General features: G+C 47.6%; 1 protein-coding gene across 10 annotated transcripts in view; it reads left to right on the top strand.

Annotated features, from left to right (window-relative positions):
• The window catches only part of LOC112236880 (adhesion G protein-coupled receptor B2-like), a 507905-nt gene that overhangs the window by 361971 nt on the left and 126457 nt on the right, over window positions 1-19477 (top strand). For all 10 annotated transcript variants that reach the window (XM_042295299.1, XM_042295295.1, XM_042295293.1 and 7 more), the window contains one exon: window positions 6914-6957. In XM_042295299.1, the coding sequence (XP_042151233.1) occupies window positions 6914-6957 (44 nt within the window). The remainder of the gene's footprint in view (window positions 1-6913; window positions 6958-19477) is intronic.

Below are 19477 nucleotides of genomic sequence, written 5' to 3'. Positions count from 1 at the left end.
CACCCTTCCTCTGGCCGGGATGCCTAGATACACGCTTCCTCTGGCCAAGCTCCCTAGATATATGGTTCCTCTGGCCATGCTGCGTAGATACACGTTTCCTCTGGCCATGCTGCCTAGATACACGCTTCCTCTGGCCAAGCTCCTAGATACATGCTTCCTCTGGCCATGCTGCCTAGATACATGTTTCCTCTGGCCATTCTGCCTAGATACACGCCTACGCTTCCTCTGGCCAAGCTGCCTAGATACACGCTTCCTCTGGCCGGGATGCCTAGATACACCCTCCTCTGGCCATGCTGCTAAGATACACGTTTCCTCTGGCCATGCTGCCTAGATACACGCTTCCTCTGGCCAAGCTGCCTAGATACACGCTTCCTCTGGCCGGGCTGCCTAGATACACGCTTCCTCTGGCCAAGCTCCCTAGATACATGCTTCCTCTGTCCGGGCTGCCTAGATACATGCTTCTTCTGGCCGGCCTGCCTAGATACACGCTTCATCTGGCGGGGCTGCCTAGATACACGCTTCCTCTGGCCGGGAAGCCTAGATACACGCTTCCTCTGGCCATGCTGCCTAGATACACCCTCCCTCTGGCCATGCTGCCTAGATACACCCTCCTCTGGCCATGCTGCCTAGATACACGTTTCCTCTGGCCATGCTGCCTAGATACACGCTTCTTCTGGCCAAGCTGCCTAGATACACTCTTCCTCTGGCCGGGATGCCTAGATACACCCTCCTCTGGCCATGCTGCCTAGATATACGGTTCCTCTGGCCATGCTGCCTAAATACACGCTTCCTCTGGCCAAGCTGCCTGCCTAGATACACGCTTCGGCCGGGATCTGGCCGGGATGCCTAGATACACGCTTCCTCTGGCCAAGCTGCCTAGATACACGCTTCCTCTGGCCGGGCTGCCTAGATACACGCTTCCTCTGGCCGGGCTGCCTAGATACACGCTTCCTCTGGCCATGCTGCCTAGATACACGCTTCCTCTGGCCAAGCTGCCTAGATACACGCTTCCTCTGGCCGGGCTGCCTAGATACACGCTTCCTCTGGCCGGGCTGCCTAGATACATGGTTCCTCTGGCCATGCTGCCTAGATACACGCTTCCTCTGGCCAAGCTGCCTAGATACACGCTTCCTCTGGCCGGGCTGCCTAGATACACGCTTCCTCTGGCCGGGATGCCTAGATACACGCTTCCTCTTGCCACGCTGCCTAGATACACGCTTCCTCTGGCCAAGCTGCCTAGATACACGCTTCCTCTGGCCAAGCTGCCTAGATACACGCTTCCTCTGGCCAAGCTCTAGATACATGCTTCCTCTGGCCGGGATGCCTAGATACACACTTCCTCTGGCCATGCTGCCTAGATCCATGCTTCCTCCGCCCGGGATGCCTAGATACACGCTTCCTATTGCCGGGATGCCTAGATACATGCTTCCTCTGGCCGGGATGCCTAGATACACACTTCCTATTGCCGGGATGCCTAGATACACGCTTCCTCTGGCCGGGATGCCTAGATACATGCTTCCTCTGGCCAAGCTCCGTAGATACATGCTTCCTATGGCCAGGCTGCCTAGATACATGTTTCTTCTGGCCATGCTGCCTAGATACACGCTTCCTCTGGCCAAGCTGCCTAGATACACGCTTCCTCTGGCCGGGCTGCCTAGATACACGCTTCCTCTGGCCGGGCTGCCTAGATACATGGTTCCTCTGGCCATGCTGCCTAGATACACGCTTCCTCTGGCCAAGCTGCCTAGATACACGCTTCCTCTGGCCGGGCTGCCTAGATACACGCTTCCTCTGGCCGGGATGCCTAGATACACGCTTCCTCTTGCCACGCTGCCTAGATACACGCTTCCTCTGGCCAAGCTGCCTAGATACACGCTTCCTCTGGCCAAGCTGCCTAGATACACGCTTCCTCTGGCCAAGCTCTCTAGATACATGCTTCCTCTGGCCGGGATGCCTAGATACACACTTCCTCTGGCCATGCTGCCTAGATCCATGCTTCCTCCGCCCGGGATGCATAGATACACGCTTCCTATTGCCGGGATGCCTAGATACATGCTTCCTCTGGCCGGGATGCCTAGATACACACTTCCTATTGCCGGGATGCCTAGATACACGCTTCCTCTGGCCGGGATGCCTAGATACATGGCTTCCTCTGGCCAAGCTGCCTAGATACATGCTTCCTCTGGCCAGGCTGCCTAGATACACGTTTCTTCTGGCCATGCTGCCTAGATACACGCTTCCTCTGGCCGGGATGCCTAGATACACGCTTCCCCTGGCCATGCTGCCTAGATACACGCTTCCTCTGGCCAGGCTGCCAGATACACGCTTCCTCTGGCCGGGCTGCCTAGATACACGCTTCCTCTGGACATGCTGCCTAGATACACGCTTCCTCTGGCCATGCTGCCTAGATACACGTTTCCTCTGGCCATGCTGCCTAGAATCACGCTTCCTCTGGCCAAGCTGCCTAGATACATGCTTCCTCTGGCCGGGATGCCTAGATACACCCTCCTCTGGCCATGCTGCCTAGATACACGTTTCCTCTGGCCATGCTGCCTAGATACACGCTTCCTCTGGCCAAGCTGCCTAGATACACGCTTCCTCTGGCCGGGATGCCTAGATACACGCTTCCTCTGGCCAAGCTCCCTAGATACATGCTTCCTTGGCCATGCTGGCCAGATACACGCTGGCTGCCATGCCTGATACACTTCCTCTGGCCGGGAGATACACGCTTCCTCTGGCCAAGCTGCCTAGATACACGCTTCCTCTGGCCGGGATGCCCTCTGGCCGGGATGCCTATATACACACTTCCTCTGGCCGGGCTTCCTAGATACACGCTTCCTCTGGCCGGGATGCCTAGATACACCCTCCTCTGGCCATGCTGCCTAGATACACGCTTCCTCTGGCCATGCTGCCTAGATACACGCTTCCTCTGGCCAAGCTGCCTAGATACACGTTTCCTCTGGCCAAGCTCCCTAGATACATGCTTCCTCTGACCATGCTGCCTAGATACACGCTTCCTCTGGCCAAGCTGCCTAGATACACGTTTCCTCTGGCCAAGCTCCCTAGATACATGCTTCCTCTGACCATGCTGCCTAGATACACGTTTCCTCTGGCCATGCTGCCTAGATACACGCTTCCTCTGGCCAAGCTGCCTAGATACACGCTTCCTCTGGCCGGGATGCCTAGATACACGCTTCCTCTGGCCATGCTGCTAAGATAAACGTTTCCTCTGGCCATGCTGCCTATATACACGCTTCCTCTGGCCAAGCTGCCTAGATACACGCTTCCTCTGGCCGGGATGCCTATATACACACTTCCTCTGGCCGGGATGCCTAGATACACCCTCCTCTGGCCATGCTGCCTATATACACACTTCCTATTGCCATGCTGCCTAGATACACGCTTCCTCTGGCCATGCTGCCTAGATACACGCTTCCTCTGGCCGGGCTGCCTAGATACACGTTTCCTCTGGCCATGCTGCCTAGATACACGCTTCCTCTGGCCAAGCTGCCTAGATACACGCTTCCTCTGGCCGGGATGCCTAGATACACCCTCCTCTGGCCATGCTGCCTAGATACACGTTTCCTCTGGCCAAGCTGCCTAGATACACGCTTCCTCTGGCCATGCTGCCTAGATACACGTTTCCTCTGGCCATGCAGCCTAGATACACGCTTCCTCTGGCCAAGCTCCCTAGATACATGCTTCCTCTGGCCATGCTGCCTAGATACACATTTCCTCTGGCCATGCTGCCTAGATACACGCTTCCTCTGGCCAAGCTGCCTAGATACACGCTTCCTCTGGCCGGGATGCCTAGATACACCCTCCTCTGGCCATGCTGCCTAGATACACGTTTCCTCTGGCCAAGCTGCCTAGATACACGCTTCCTCTGGCCGGGATGCCTAGATACACGCTTCCTCTGGCCATGCTGCCTAGATACACGTTTCCTCTGGCCATGCTGCCTAGATACACGCTTCCTCTGGCCGGGCTGCCTAGATACACGCTTCCTCTGGCCAAGCTCCCTAGATACATGCTTCCTCTGGCCGGGCTGCCTAGATACACGTTTCCTCTGGCCATGCTGCCTAGATACACGCTTCCTCTGGCCAAGCTGCCTAGATACACACTTCCTCTGGCCGGGATGCCTAGATACACCCTCCTCTGGCCATGCTGCCTAGATACACGTTTCCTCTGGCCAAGCTGCCTAGATACACACTTCCTCTGGCCGGGATGCCTAGATACACGCTTCCTCTGGCCATGCTGCCTAGATACACGTTTCCTCTGGCCATGCTGCCTAGATACACGCTTCCTCTGGCCGGGCTGCCTAGATACACGTTTCCTCTGGCCATGCTGCCTAGATACACACTTCCTCTGGCCAAGCTGCCTAGATACACGCTTCCTCTGGCCGGGATGCCTAGATACACGCTTCCTCTGGCCATGCTGCCTAGATACACGCTTCCTCTGGCCAAGCTGCCTAGATACACGCTTCCTCTGGCCAAGCTGCCTAGATACACGCTTCCTCTGGCCGGGCTGCCTAGATACACGCTTCCTCTGGCCACGCTGCCTAGATACACGCTTCCTCTGGCCATGCTGCCTAGATACACGCTTCCTCTGGTCGCGCTGCCTGGATACATAAATGATGCATCACTCCTTCTTCTGTCATTGTGGAAATCACTGTTCTGTGTGCCAAAAGAAGTGCACTAAAAGGCACCCTATTCTGTATTTAGTGCACTACATATCCTTATGAGGCCTGGTCAAAAGTAGTGCACTATATAGGGAATAGGGTGTCATTTAGGAAGCAACCCTAGGCAGTATCCTCACGTTTTACAAGGGACCAACTTTTTCACAGTGTAGCAGTGTAACAGTATCCTCCACCACCAGGGGGAGACTCCCCTTCATTAACAGATGGGCCTCAAATAGAAGCTTGAATTATGCATGGCCATAGTATAACCACTGATAGGCACCCTTCCTCCCCTACCTCCACAGAGATGGCTTCTAATCTATGGGTAGCTAAAACAGAAAGGGCTGGATTTCCTTTTCTTTACTGGAGGACCAGGTATTTCTGCATTCAGATTATGAGATGTTAAAAGTGTGGCTTTCCTGTATGTGAGTGCATCGCTACACTAGTCCACAGCTTTCTTCTTACACTGCCACAGACCATTTTTGCACTGGTAGAATTGTCTTTCCTGATTGTCTGCATTAAGGCAATGATTAGTTTAATGGTTTTGTAATGCTTGGCTCGAAATAGAGAGTTGCCTCATCAGGTCATAGACTGGACTGAACTGGACACTCCTAAAATCCAATCATTCGTCCTCAGTAGGATAAAACATATTGAGACGTATATAGTGCATGGAACTAGTCCAGAGGATTCAATTAGAGCAGAGCAATCGAATCACTGACCACTGCTGCTCGCTAGTGGAGCGAGCATGGATGAATCAATTAGAGCTAATCGATTCTCCAATCAATTCCCTTATTGAGTCGTGGAGAGTCATCCTCAGTAATGCTATATAAACGCACCACTGAACTTTTGCTTAGCCAATCACAGGCCGTTTTACTCAGTGCGATTGGCTTGGGCTCCAGTGAATCGATGGTTTAGGAGTTAGTCGATAATGAATGGGCTGCTTGTTTAGACTTTGAGGACAGCTGTTTGTGTTTACGTTGGGATAGCAGGGAGTTTGTGGGAGTGTAGAAGATGTTGGTTAATTAAGTAAAACAACATCAAATAGAAGTAGGATATCTCTCTTTCTCCTTCCTTCCTTCTCGCTCTCTCTCTCAAACCAATGTTCATTGTAAGGGCTTTATTGGCATGCCAAAGCAAGTGAAATAGATACTGAACAAAAGGGAAACAAACAGTCAAAAATGAACAGTAAACATTACACTCTAGAAGATTACAGACACTACAAATGTCATATTATGTATTAAATACAGTGTTGTAACGATGTGCAAATAGTGAAATTACAAAAGAGAAAATAAATAAACATGAATATGGGTATTTACAATGGTGTTTGTTCTTTACTGGTTACACTTTTCTTGTGATAACAGGAGACACATCTTGCTTCTGGCGTGGGCACACTGGTATTACACCCAGTAGTTATGGGAGTTTATCAAAATTTTGATATGCTTTTGAATTCTTTGTGGGTCTGTGTAATCTGAGGGAAATAAGTGTATCTAATATGGTCATACATTTGTCAGGAGGTTAGGAAGTGCAGCTCAGTTTCCACCTCACATAGCCTGACTTCTCTTGAGAGCCAGGTCTGCCTACGGCTGCCTTTCTCAATAGCAAGGCTATGCTCACTGAGTCTGTACATAATCAAGGCTTTCCTTAAGTTTGGGTCAGTCACAGTGGTCCGGTATTCTGCCACTGTGTGCTCTCTGTTTAGGGCCAAATAGCATTCTAGTTTGCTCAGTTTTTTTGTTGATTCTTTCCAATGTGCCAAGTAATTACCTTTTTGTTTTCTCATGATTTGATTGGGTCTAATTGTGTTGCTGTCCTGTGGCTATGTTCGGTCTGTTTGTGTATGTGAACAGAGCCCCAGGACCAGCTTGCTTAGCAGACTCTTCTCCATGTTCATATCTCTGTAGGTGATGGCTTTGGAAGGTTTGGGAATCGTTTCCTTTTAGGTGGTTGTAGAATTTAACGTATCTTTTCTGGATTTTGAACATTAGCGGGTATCGGCCTAATTTTGCTCTGCATGCATTATTTGGTGTATCTCTCTCTCTCTCCTCTTTCTTTCTCTCTCTCTCCTCTCTGCCCTCTCACTGTCTGTCCTCGGTGAAGACAGCTTCTCCCTTCCTTTATCTTGTTTTTTCTCTTCCTTTGTCCATCTGTTTACCTCTCCTTCCATCCTTCACTCGTTCCCCTCAAACAGTGAACAGTTTCTCTCTTCTTTTTCCCCCTCTCCTCTTTTGTTTCTTGCAGGGCACATCAGATCCTCAGTGTGTTGTCTGGGACTATGGGAACCCGTAAGTCATTTTTACTCTGTCTCCAGAAGCTCGCACGCACACGCAGACACACATGCTCTTGGTTAGCTGCGATGTGTGATGTGCGATGTGTGGTTTCTTCACTTAATTAATAGAGTGTAAACATTTGAATGAAGAGCCACAGTGTTAATTGAATATTTCAATGAAACACGTCATTATTTCTATGCTCAACCGCTCAAAGGCAGTTGTTTTATGTATGTTGTTTGTCTTTATTTAAAGGCCCAGTGCAGTCAAAAACTGCATTTTGCTGTGTTTTATATATATTTCCACATCATGAGGTTGGAATAAATGCTGTGACATTTTGAAAATTATTGTTTTGAATTAAAATGGTCAAAAATGGTCTTCTTCTATTTTTGTGTATTTTTGACCATTTGAATTGAAAACAATCACAGTACAAATTGTTATCCAGAAATGATTTGATATTGAGATAAGAACAGCTGTATTGAACCTTTAACATAGGCCTACTATGAAATGAGTGGACAAGTGGATAGTTTTGATTATCGATATCCACAGCTCAGGTGACCATTGACCAATGAGAGCACAGCTCAGGCGAACACTGACCAATGAGATTAAAGTCTGATGTAGGACAGAAATGACCAATCAATAGGTGATATGTAGGACGGTGACTAGAGATTCCACCTGCTAGGTTCATTTATGATTAATTTATTGATTGATTGTGTGTATTATTCTTCAAAGGGAGATTATTTCCACAGCTCAACAAAGGCTTTTGAGTTCTAATTTAACTTTAAATTACACATCCAACATTTTAAATCATCAAATATCAAAATTTTCTAAATATAACATTCACAAACTGTCTCCCAAGAGAGTTATCACAGCACGACTCAAGACAACTTAATCCCATAAATTATGCAATACTGTCTGTTTTACATGGTAACTAAATCCCTATATAAATACGAGGGAATAAATTGAGATTGCCAATCACCAAAGCCGCTAGCGCTGGCTCAATTATTGTGTAATCGTGTTACTGACAATTCTGGATAATAACTGTGAACAAAAAATAATAATCACCATACTCGTCTTAATAAATTCATTTTAGGAGAAGGGGGATTCAACTTTATATTCAAGTAGATCAAGTTTAGCCAATAGCAGTTAAAAAAAATGTTGGGGTAAAGTAGGTAATCATTTTACTAGCACGGCACCGTCGGGAGGATAGGATGAATGTCCAAATGTTCCAAGCGAGGGCTGTCACCAAAGCTGTGTTCTATTCATTAGGTATGTCATAGCACATTTTCTAAATATATTATGATGCTTCACAAGCAAAACCAAACAAACAAATAAATATAATTATGACAATAGCCGTGGTATTTGCATAACAATTCATCGTTATCCACAGCCCTAAAAGTGGCGGTTTCCATCTTGGAAACAATCAGCTCTGCAAAAACAATTAAACACCATCCAGATTAGCATTCCAATCACATTAACCTCCCCATCGTTAACATAGGAGCCAGCCAGTCTGATTACCAAGCAGGGAGATACAGAGATCACTATCACACAGCAATAAAACCAAAAACCCTGTAGCCATATACTGTAGCCATGTCTGTTTGAGAAAGATTAGGCAATACACACACACACACACACACATGCATGTGCATGCTCTCCTAGTAGGTACTCGAGGAAGATGAGTATAGTAGTACTTTCATCTCTAATCCAGAGAAAATTGTGTGTGTGCGTGCATGTGCGTGCGTCTGCATATGTCCTAGTGTTTTATAACCCAGGGAGACAGGGAGACAGAGAGAGAGGGAGACAGAGAGACAGAGAGATAGACAGACAGGGAGATGTGCAGGGAGCCAGACAGGGAGTTAGGGAGATGGACAGAGAGACAGGCAGACAGGAAGACAGGGAGGCAGGCAGACAGAGAGACAGGGAGACAGACAGAGAGACAGACAGGGAGGCAGGCAAACAGAGAGACAGGGAGACATACAGGGAGGCAGGGAGACAGACAGGGAGGCAGACAGCCAGGGAGACAGGGAGGGAGACAGACAGACAGACAGACAGGCAGACGGAGACAGACAGACAGACAGACAGACAGACAGACAGACAGACAGACAGACAGACAGACAGACAGACAGACAGACAGACAGACAGACAGACAGACAGACAGACAGACAGACAGACAGACAGACAGACAGGACAGACAGACAGACAGGGAGACAGACAGGAGACAGACAGGGAGACAGACAGCCAGGGAGACAGGCAGCCAGGGAGCAGACAGGGAGACAGGCAGCCAGGGAGCAGACAGGGAGACAGACAGGGAGACAGACAGTGAGACAGACAGGGAGGCAGACAGTGAGACAGACAGGGAGGCGGGCAAGACAGAGAGACAGGGAGACATACAGGGAGGCAGGGAGACAGACAGGCAGAAAGAGAGATAGACAGGGAGACAGGCAGCCAGGGAGACAGACATGGAGACATACAGCCAGGGAGACAGGCAGACAGAGACAGACAGTGAGACAGACAGGGAGACAGACAGCCAGGGAGACAGGCAGCCAGGGAGACAGACAGGGAGACAGACAGGAAGACAGGCAGCCAGGGAGACAGACAGGGAGACAGACAGCCAGGGAGACAGACAGGGAGACAGGAAGACAGACAGGGAGACAGGCAGCCAGGGAGACAGGCAGACAGAGAGACAGTGAGACAGACAGGGAGACAGGCAGGGAGACAGGAAGGGAGACAGATACAATAATATGCTGCAGTAAAAAGCTTTGTTTGTTTACAGAGGTTTTTCACCTCTCACAAACGCCCCTGTCACAAGACGAACCTACAGGCCTTCAGCTGAGAGAAACAGAACGAACAGACAGCTAGAGGGGAGTGGAGGATATATGTAGCCACAGAGAGGGAAGGATAATCTTTTCTCTGTCTCCATTTTTTTTGCCTTTAGTTTTACTTCACTTAGGAACATTTAACTATATTGTATATACTGTACATGGCTTGTAATATTTGAAACTGACCTCCTATAGAGATGAATGCTGTGTGTGTGTGTGTGTGTGTGTGTGTGTGTGTGTGTGTGTGTGTGTGTGTGTGTGTGTGTGTGTGTGTGTGTGTGTGTGTGTGTGTGTGTGTGTGTGTGTGTCAGTCCCTAAAACAGACACTCAGTTAGGGATTAAGGACTCAAATCTCTTGAGCCGAACATCATCCACTGCTTGTGTGTGTGTGTTTGTATTTGTGTGTATGTGTGTGCTTGTAAGTTTTTGTGGAGAGTAATAGCCACATTTTGATGGGCTCTGCTAACAGGCTAAGTTGGCCCACAGTTTCTGTTCACAGTTCAGTTTTGTTCTGTTATGTTTTTTTTTACAGGCCCATATGTCCGTACCATCTGGTGTGCCCACATCCACACGCTCTCTCTTACTGCCCCTCTTTCTCTCTCTCTCTCTCTCTCTCTCTCTGTCTCCTTTCTCTCTCTCTCCTTTCTCCTTTCTCCTTTCTTCTCTCTCTCCTTTCTCTCTCTCTCCTTTCTCTCTCTCTCTCTCCTCTCTCTTTTCTCGTTTCTCTCTCCTCTCTCCTCTCTCCTCCTCTCTCTTTCTTTCTCTCTCTCTCTCTCTTTCTCATTCTCTCTCTTTCTTTCTCACTCTCTCTCTCTTTCTCAGTCTCTCTCTCTCTATATATATATCTATCTCTATCTCTCTATCTCTCTCTGTCTCTCTCTCTTGCAGTGCATGCTGGGAGTTTTTTGGAGTTTGAGTGTTTGGTGTTGAGGGCTTTGATTCTTTTCTTTACATGTTATTTTCTATGGTGGAGGGTTAATGCAATATTTGTTTTAGCGGTATCCACAGTTTTTCCAAAGTTAGTGTGTTCCTGAGAATGGAGTTAAGGTGGAGGAGTTTCTGCTCGCGGTCGGTGAACAGGTATGAGCTGAATTTATACATTCTGCTTCTAGAATGAACAAAGCTGTCGTTGTGTTCATGAAAAGGGCTAATTTGGTTGGTAGGCTAATTGCTAGCGGAATATTTGTAAGGGGTGTGTTGGTGCCAATTTCACCTCTTTCTATCCCTTCGACAAGAGTGGTAGTTGAACATTTTCCTCCGTTTGTTACGGATGATCAAATCAGGAAAGAGCTGAGTCGTTTTGGTAAGTTTACTAGCAGTTTTCGTGTCCTCAGGAAAGAGCTGAGTCGTTTTGGTAAGTCTGCTAGAGGGTTTCGTGTCCTCAGGAAAGAGCTGAGTCGTTTTGGTAAGTCTGCTGGCGGGTTTCGCGTCCTCAGGCTTTCAGGCAGATGCCGTTAAGCACGTTGTTTCATTCCGGAGGCAAGTATTTATGTTTCTGAACAACAATGAACAACAACTAAATATGCATTTTAAAGTGAGGCACGGGGACGGTGTTTTGAGTGTGGGGATTTGGGGCATAAGAGCTTTGCGTGCCCACATAAAGCCCGTAGACAAGGTGAGGGTACAAGCGCCAGTGGGGGAAATCAAGGTCAAAGTGCAGGGGGTAAGGAGATGCAGACAGCAGAAGCTGGGCCTAGTCATGCCAGGGAAGGTGGGTGGTGTAGATGAGGCTGGGCCTAGTCAGGCTATGGAGGGTGGTGTAGATGATGCTGGGTCTAGTCATGCCAGGGAAGGTGGTGTAGATGAGGCTGGGCCTAGTCAGGCTATGGAGGGTGGTGTAGATGATGCTGGGTCTAGTCAGGCTAGAGATGGTGGGGTAGCTGAGGCTGGGTCTAGTCAGGCTAGAGATGGTGGGATAGCGGAGGCTGGGTCTAGTCAGGCTAGAGATGGTGGGATAGCTGAGGCTGGGCCTAGTTATGCTATGGAGGATGGTGTAGATGAGGCTGGATTTAGTTATGCTATGGAGGGTGGTGTAGATTATTCTGGGCCTAGTTATGCTATGGAGCGTGGTGTAGATGATTCTGGGCCCAGTCATGCTATGGAGGGTGGTGTAGATGATGCTGGGTCTAGTTAGGTTATGCTAGTGGATGAGGAGAGTATAGTGGGGAAGTGAAAAAGACTAGGGGGGAGGAGGAGGGTGTCAAGCGGAAAAGGAAAAAGGATGTGGACAAAGGCACCATGGAAATGTTGCCTGTTGCTGTGGGTGATTCCCTGACCAGAGAGAAAGGGCAGGTGGTCAGGGTGGGAGATAGAGATGAGGAGGAAAGTGAGTCTGAGGAAGAGGATGAGGAGTTATTTTTTTCAGACTCCTCTTCAATGGGCCCGGAGCTGACAGCCAGTCAAACAGAGGGGTCTAAGTACACGTTGAGAGAATTGACAAAGTTCCTGAATGACACTAAGGGGAAAAAAAGGTTAATCTTGAGGCTTTTTTTCTGATCCCAGAAAGTTTGTAAGATCAGCACAACATGCTATGAAAAATGAGGGGCATGGTGTCCTCTCACCCAGGAAATGGTTTAGGTTGAGGAAGTGGGTCACAACAGTACGTAAAGGTTTACCCTAAAGGTTTACCTCCACTTAAAAAGATGAGAGAGGCCTGTAATTTTCATCATAGGTACATTTCAACTTTGACAGACAAAATGAGAAAAAAAAAAGTTTGGTCTTGGCCATAGTGGAGTTTGGAGTGTGACTGTTTGAGGTTGTGGACAGGTGTCTTATATACTGATAACAAGTTCAAACAGGTGCCATTAATATAGGTAACGAGTGAAGGACAGAGGAGCCTCTTAAAGAAGAAGTTACATGTCTGTGAGAGCCAGAAATCTTGCTTGTTTGTAGGTAACCAAATACTTATTTCCACCATAATTTGCAAATAAATTCATAAAAAATCCTACAATGTGATTTTCTGGATTTTTTTTCTAATTTTGTCTGTCATAGTTGAAGTGTACCTATGATGAAAATTACAGGCCTCTCTCATCTTTTTAAGTGGGAGAACTTGCACAATTGGTGGCTGACTAAATACTTTTTTGCCCCACTGTAAATGGCGCCAGAGATGGGAAAGAGAAGTGTGCTGGGTGAATATGTAAAACAAAACAAAAGGTACAGATGTTGTTTCTGCATGAGACGCATAGTGATGTGTTGAATGAAGTCGATTGGGGGCTCTGGTGGAGTGGGGCGAGTGTGATGAGCCATGGGACACATCTTAGTGCAGGGGTGGCTCTGGTGGGGCTGTCTGTGTGTGGGGGGACAAATGTTAGTGCAGGGGTGGCAGTCCTTTAGAGCCCATGGGACACATCTTAGTGCAGGGGTGGCAGTCCTTTTTGCACCGGGGCTGTCTGTGTGTTGAGCCATGGGACAAATGTTAGTGCAGGGGTGGCAGTCCTTTACCACCGGGGCTGTCTGTGTGTTGAGCCATGGGACACATCTAAGTGCAGGGGTGGCAGTCCTTTTTGCACCGGGGCTGTCTGTGTGTTGAGCCATGGGACAAATGTTAGGCTGGCAGTCCTGTTCTGTTTTGAGCCATGGGACAATCTAACAACATGGGTTTTGTCTTTATAAATGTGTAGGGGTGCGTCCTTTTGCACAGGGAGCTGTCTGGGTGGCAGTCCTTTTTGCACCGGGGCTGTCAGCCATGGGACAAATCAGGGGTGGCAGTCCTTTAGCACCGGGGCTGTTTGTGTTGAGCCATGGGACACATCTTAGTGCAGGGGTGGCAGTCTGTAAAACGTTGCTCCTCAAAGGAACTGCTTGTTGTTTAAGCAGAAATTAACAACATGGGTTTTGTCTTTATAAATGTGTATGCGCCTGGGAGGAGAAAGAGGGGTTCTATTTGGGAGTCTTAGACAGGAACTGGTAACTGTACAATGGATTTGACAAAAGACAGAAATGGGGAAGAGCCACATTCAGTGTCAGTGGGAGTGTTAAGGGACATCATTAATCAGTTCGACCTCGTTGATGTTTGGAGAACTAAACATCCAAACACAAAACAGTATACACGGGTGAAGGTTTTTAGGGCTAGGGTGAGTGTAGCCCGACTTGATCGGTTTTACATGTCCAGGAATCGGTGCAATAGGCTGCTGGGTGCTTCCATTCTCCCGGTGGGGTTTTCAGATCACCACATAACCATTACTCAGCTGTCTATTTCACCAGGGCCCCGGCAGTCATCTTATTGGAAGTCCAATGTAAAGCTCTTACAAGATGCCACTTTTTGCTCAGGTTTCCAGACCTTTTGGGAAAGGTGGGGGCAGCGAAGAGAGGAGTATGAGTCTCGGAGTCAATGGTGGGATGTGGGGAAAGTCCAAATTTGGCTTTACTGTCAGCAATACACAGCTCTCTCATCCTCAGAGGCTAGGAGAGTATTGGGGGAACTAGAGCGTTGTATTAGTGAGATAGAGGTAGAGATGGTGGGGCAAGGCAATGTAGGCCTCCAGACTAATTTAGCTGAATTACGTAGGGATCTGGGCAGTTTTTTCCAGGTTAAAGCAAAGGGGGCACTTGTAAGAGCTAAGTTCTCTATGCTCAAGGAGATGGATGCTCCCAGCTCCTTCTTCTTTGGTTTGGAAAGACAGAGTGGTGAAGCCAAGGGTATGCATTGTCTACAGCTGTCAGATGGGCGGGTGACCTCTGTGGTGGGTGAGATGCAGGAGCGGACTGTGGAGTTTTATACTGAATTGTATAGGGCAGAAGTGTGTGATCCTATGTGTCCTCAAGTCTTGTTCGCAGGACTCCCTAAGCTCTCTCTGGCACAGAGGGATGAAATGGACATTCCTCTGTTGTCCCATGAACTGGCAGAGGCCGTAACCCAGATGTCCCCCGATCGTGCACCGGGGGTCGATGGACTCCCAGTGGAGTTTTATAAAAAAATCTGGGGAATAATTGGACAGGACTTCTTTTGCGTGTTGCGTGAATGCGTCGGGGAAGGAGAGATGCCGATGAGCTGCCGTCGGGCGGCTCTGACTCTCCTGCCCAATAAAGGCGACTTGTGTGAACATAAGAACTGGAGGCCTGTGGCATTACTCTGTGCGGACTACAAGATATTTGCCAAAGTCCTCTCTAACAGACTGAAGTCCCATCTGGACTCGATAGTACATAAGGACCAAACATATTGTGTACCGGGACGCTCAATCATCGACACTTGTTCTCAATTAGGGCTGTATCTGTTTAATGTGATGTCTGCGTTTGGGATTGGGAAGAGTTTTTTGACATGTGTGAAGCTGTTGTATGCTGGGGCGTCATGTATGGTCAAGGTGGGAGGGGTGCTCAGAAGGCCAGTCTGGGTGAGACGGGGCATTAGACAAGGATGCCCTCTATCAGGGCAGTTATACATATTAGCCATTGAGCCTTTTTTTAGGACTGCTATGCAGGAGACTGCAGGGAGTGTGCTGGACAGGAATGGATGTGGTGACAGGCATAGCAGTGTCAGCATATGCAGATGATGTTTCTGTGGTGGTCAGGGATGATCAGGATATGCAGGCACTAGAGACCAGTCTGAAGGTGTACGAGGGAGCTTCATCAGCTAAGGTAAACTGGGGCAAGAGCAAAGCTCTGTTATGTGGGGCATGGGGGGATAGGGCTCCTCCTCTGCTTCCAGGGTTTTTGCAGTGGGGTTGTGAAGGGCTTAAAGTGTTGGGGGTGTACCTGGGCTCTGAGAAGTGTATAAGGAAGAACTGGGAGGGGCTGTCGCAGGCAGTGGTGTCAAGACTGGCCAGGTGGAGGTGGCTCCTGTCCCAAGTGTCATATAGAGGGAGGGTGCTGATAATTAACAACCTGGTAGCATCTTCCCTGTGGCATAAACTGGCTGTCCTCAATCCCCCCCGCCGGTCAGCTCGCAGACCTGCAACGCAAGCTGGTGAACATCTTCTGGTCGGGCCAACACTGGCTGAAGGCAGCAGTGTTGTAGATGACCGTTCATGAAGGAGGACAGGGCCTGGTGGAACTGGAGAACAGGATGGCTGCTTTCAGGCTAACGGCGGTGCAGAGACTGCTGTACCATGAATGCGCGCTGCTGAGGAGAGCTGGCGGATTAGGGTTGGACCGGCAGCTGTTCCTCATGAAGCTGGAGAGGCTGAATACAGCAGGTCTCTCAGATTTTTACTCTGCAATGCTGAGGGCCTGGCAGCTGCTAAGGCCCATACGAGAAGGGGGTGTGGAGCCTGGGCTATGGGTGTGGGAGGAGCCTATCTTCCACAACCCAGCCATCCCTTTGAGATCGGTTCAGTCGGCCACCCTGCAGAGGCAACTGATGGCAGGGGGTTTACAAAGGCTGGGTGACCTGAGACTGCTGGGAGAGGAGGGGTGGAAAACCCCGGAAGTCTTGGCACAACAAATAGGAATAACGTCTCTTAGGCTGCTGGAGAAATTCCTGGAGGAGGTCCAGGAGGCACTGTCTGAGCCGGTAAGGGGGATGAAGGGAGAGGGGCCACCAATGTTTTCGCCACTGCAGGTGATGGCAGAGACTGGAGACTGGCAAGTGGGTCTGGAGGACTTGTTAGATTTTAACACTCCGAGCCTAGGGGAGTTTGAGGATGTGGGAGGTAAAGCCCTCTACAACCTCTGCGTTAAGGTTAGGAACATTAGGAGCCTAACAGGAGTGAAGGCACATCAGTGGCAGGGGGTATGTGGGGCAGAGAGTATGGTGGGTTTTAGGTGGAGGGGGCTCTACAAACCCCCAGTACGAAAGATGTCAGGGGAGGGTTCTTCATGGAGCCCTGGCCACTAACAGCTGGTTGGCACAGGTTCAACCAGGAATCGGGCAGGGGTGTCTTTTCTATAAAATGAAAGAAACTGTGATTCATGTGTTTTCTGTGTGCAGGTTAATGCCTTTAATGTCTCTGTTGGAATATCTGTGTGAGAGGTTGGGAGTGGTGTTTACTGTTGGAATGTCTGTGTGAGAGGTTGAGAGTGGTGTTTACTGTTGGAATGTCTGTGTGAGAGGTTGGGAGTGGTGTTTACTGTTGGAATGTCTGTGTGAGAGGTTGGGGGTGGGTTTTACTGTTGGAATGTCTGTGTGAGAGGTTGGGAGTGGTGTTTACTGTTGGAATGTCTGTGTGAGAGGTTGGGGTGGTTTTTACTGTTGGAATGTCTGTGTGAGAGGTTGGGGGTGGTTTTTACTGTTGGAATGTCTGTGTGAGAGGTTGGGGGTGGTGTTTACTGTTGGAATGTCTGTGTGAGAGGTTGGGGGTGGTGTTTACTGTTGGGATGTTCATAATGGGATACAGGTATTCGAGCAAGGACAAAGCCAAATGTGTTTTGTTGAACTTTCTGTTTGCTCAGGCAAAGTTAGCTATTTGGCTAACAAGGAGGAACAGGGTCAAAGGTGGGGAAAATAGACTCTTTACTATGGTTTAATGGGATGGTCTCTGCGCGCCTCAGGGTTGAGTTTGAGTTCTATAAAATGATAAAATGTATAGAGATGTTTGAGGAGATCTGGTGTGTTGGGGGGCTGTGTGTATAGCTGGGGAAGATGTTTTGGATATACAGTTGTAGGAGTGGGTATTGTGATGTTGGTTTGTATAATGTGGTAGATAGAAAATTGAGTATGGTAAATGTATGCAGTACAGGATATATTTTTTATTTTTAAGGGTGGGGTGAGTTTTAAATGAAATGAGATTGTTTAAGTGAAGAAAGACAAAAAGTCAAAAAATCCCTCTCTCCTCTCTCCTCTCTCCTCTCTCCTCTCCTCTCTCCTCTCTCCTCTCTCCTCTCTCCTCTCTCTCTCTCTCCTCTCTCCTCTCTCCTCTCTCCTCTCTCCTCTCTCTCAATTCAATTCAATTCAATTGACTTTATTGACATGGCAAGTTCATTATTACTTACATTGTAAAAGTATACATGTCGAAAAATTGTAATATATATTTAGATATAAATAAATGGTGGGACCAACAGCAATAATATTAGTAGAAGTGGACATGGGATTACCATCAACAACAACTACAACAACAATATTAATGAGAATAACAATACATTAAAGCAATGGTAGTAGACCAGTGTCAACATGACTGAGAAGACACATGACGTGGTATGAAAGACAAAACAAAACAAGATGGGAAATATTATCGACATTACTTTGCACTTTTCACTGGCTGTCCCTCAGGTTGTGGCAGGAGGACACATATTTGGCTGTCATAACTGCACATTTTGGCTTTTCACACAATAAATATTAGATTTTTCTTCATCTTTTATAATTTCAAATTCTTTGTATTGAATTATAATTTTGGGAAATAAATATTATCCTAGGTCTGAGTATTTGTCACAGTGTAATAGGAAATGCAGCTCTGTCTCTACCTCTCCCCTGGAGCAGAGTGAGCACAGCCTGTCCTCTCTGGGCAGCCAGGTTTGTCTGTGACGACCGGTCTCTATAGCCAGACTGTGTTCACTGAGTCTGTACCTAGTCAGTGTTTTCCTCAGTTTTCTATCAGTCACAGTGGTCAGATAGTCTGCCACCATGTACTGTCTGTTCAAAGCCAAATAGCATTGAAGTTTACTTTGATTTTTTGTGGTGTCTTTCCAATAGGTGATATATTTTTATTTTTGTTTTGTGATGATTTTGTTGGGCTAGATGTTCTGATTGATGTCTTGAGGCTCTATGGGGTTGGTGAACTGAGCCTCAGAACCAGCTGGCTGAGGGGACTCTTCTCTTGTTTCATCTCTTAACATTGTAGAGCTGTGTGATGGAATGTTTTGGGGTCACTTGTTTTTAGATGGTTGTAAAATTTGATGGCACTTTTTTTCTATTCGAATGAGAAGGGGTATTGGCCCAATTCTGCTCTACATGCATTATTTGGAGTTTTTCTTGCAAAACTCTGCATGCAGTATTTCGATTGGATGTTTTTCCCATTTGGTAAATTCATTATTAGAGATTGGACCCCATACTTCACTGCCATATAGAGCAATTGGTTCTATAACTGATTGAGCATTTTTTAGCCAGATTCTAATTGGAATTTCGATTTTGATGTTGCTTTTAATGGCATAGAATGCTCTTCTTGCTTTGTCTCTCAGCTCATTCACAGCCATGTGAAAGCTACCTGTGTTGCTGATATTTAGTCCTAGATATGTGTAGTTTTTGGTGTGTTCTAATAGAACTGTGTCCAAATAGAATTTATATTTGTCATCCTTATTTCCTGACCTTTTTGGAATATCATTATTTTTGTTTTTTTTAGGTTAACGGTCAGAGCCCAGGTCTGACAGAACCTGTGAAGATGATCTAGGTGCTGTTGTAACCCCTCTTTAGTGGGAGACAGCAGCACCAGGTCATCTGCGTACAGCAGACACTTGATTTCAGTGTTGTGTAGGATGATACCAGGTGCTGCCGATTCATCTAATGTTTTTACCAATTCATTCATGTAGATGTTAAATAGTGTTGGACTTATTGGGCAGCCCTGTTTCACTCCTCATCCCAGAGAGAAGATGTCTGTTTGCTTGTTTCCAATTTTAACCGCACATTTGTTTTTAGTGTACATTGATTTTATAAAATCATATGTTTTTCCTCCAATACCACTTTCTATTAGTTTATAAAAAAGACCTTTGTGTCAAATTGAATCAAATGCTTTCTTGAAACCTACAAAACACGAGTAGATTTTGCCTTTGTTTTGGTTTACTTGTTTATCAATTAGAGTGTGGAGGGTGTAAATGTGGTCTGTTGTACGATAATTTTTTTGAAATCAAATCTG

This window comes from Oncorhynchus tshawytscha, linkage group LG13 (assembly GCF_018296145.1).
Source record: "Oncorhynchus tshawytscha isolate Ot180627B linkage group LG13, Otsh_v2.0, whole genome shotgun sequence".
In the NCBI taxonomy this organism is placed as follows: Eukaryota; Metazoa; Chordata; class Actinopteri; order Salmoniformes; family Salmonidae; genus Oncorhynchus; species Oncorhynchus tshawytscha.
The sequence above is the reverse complement of the archived record's forward strand: the minus strand, read 5'-3'. Positions and strand labels throughout refer to the sequence as shown.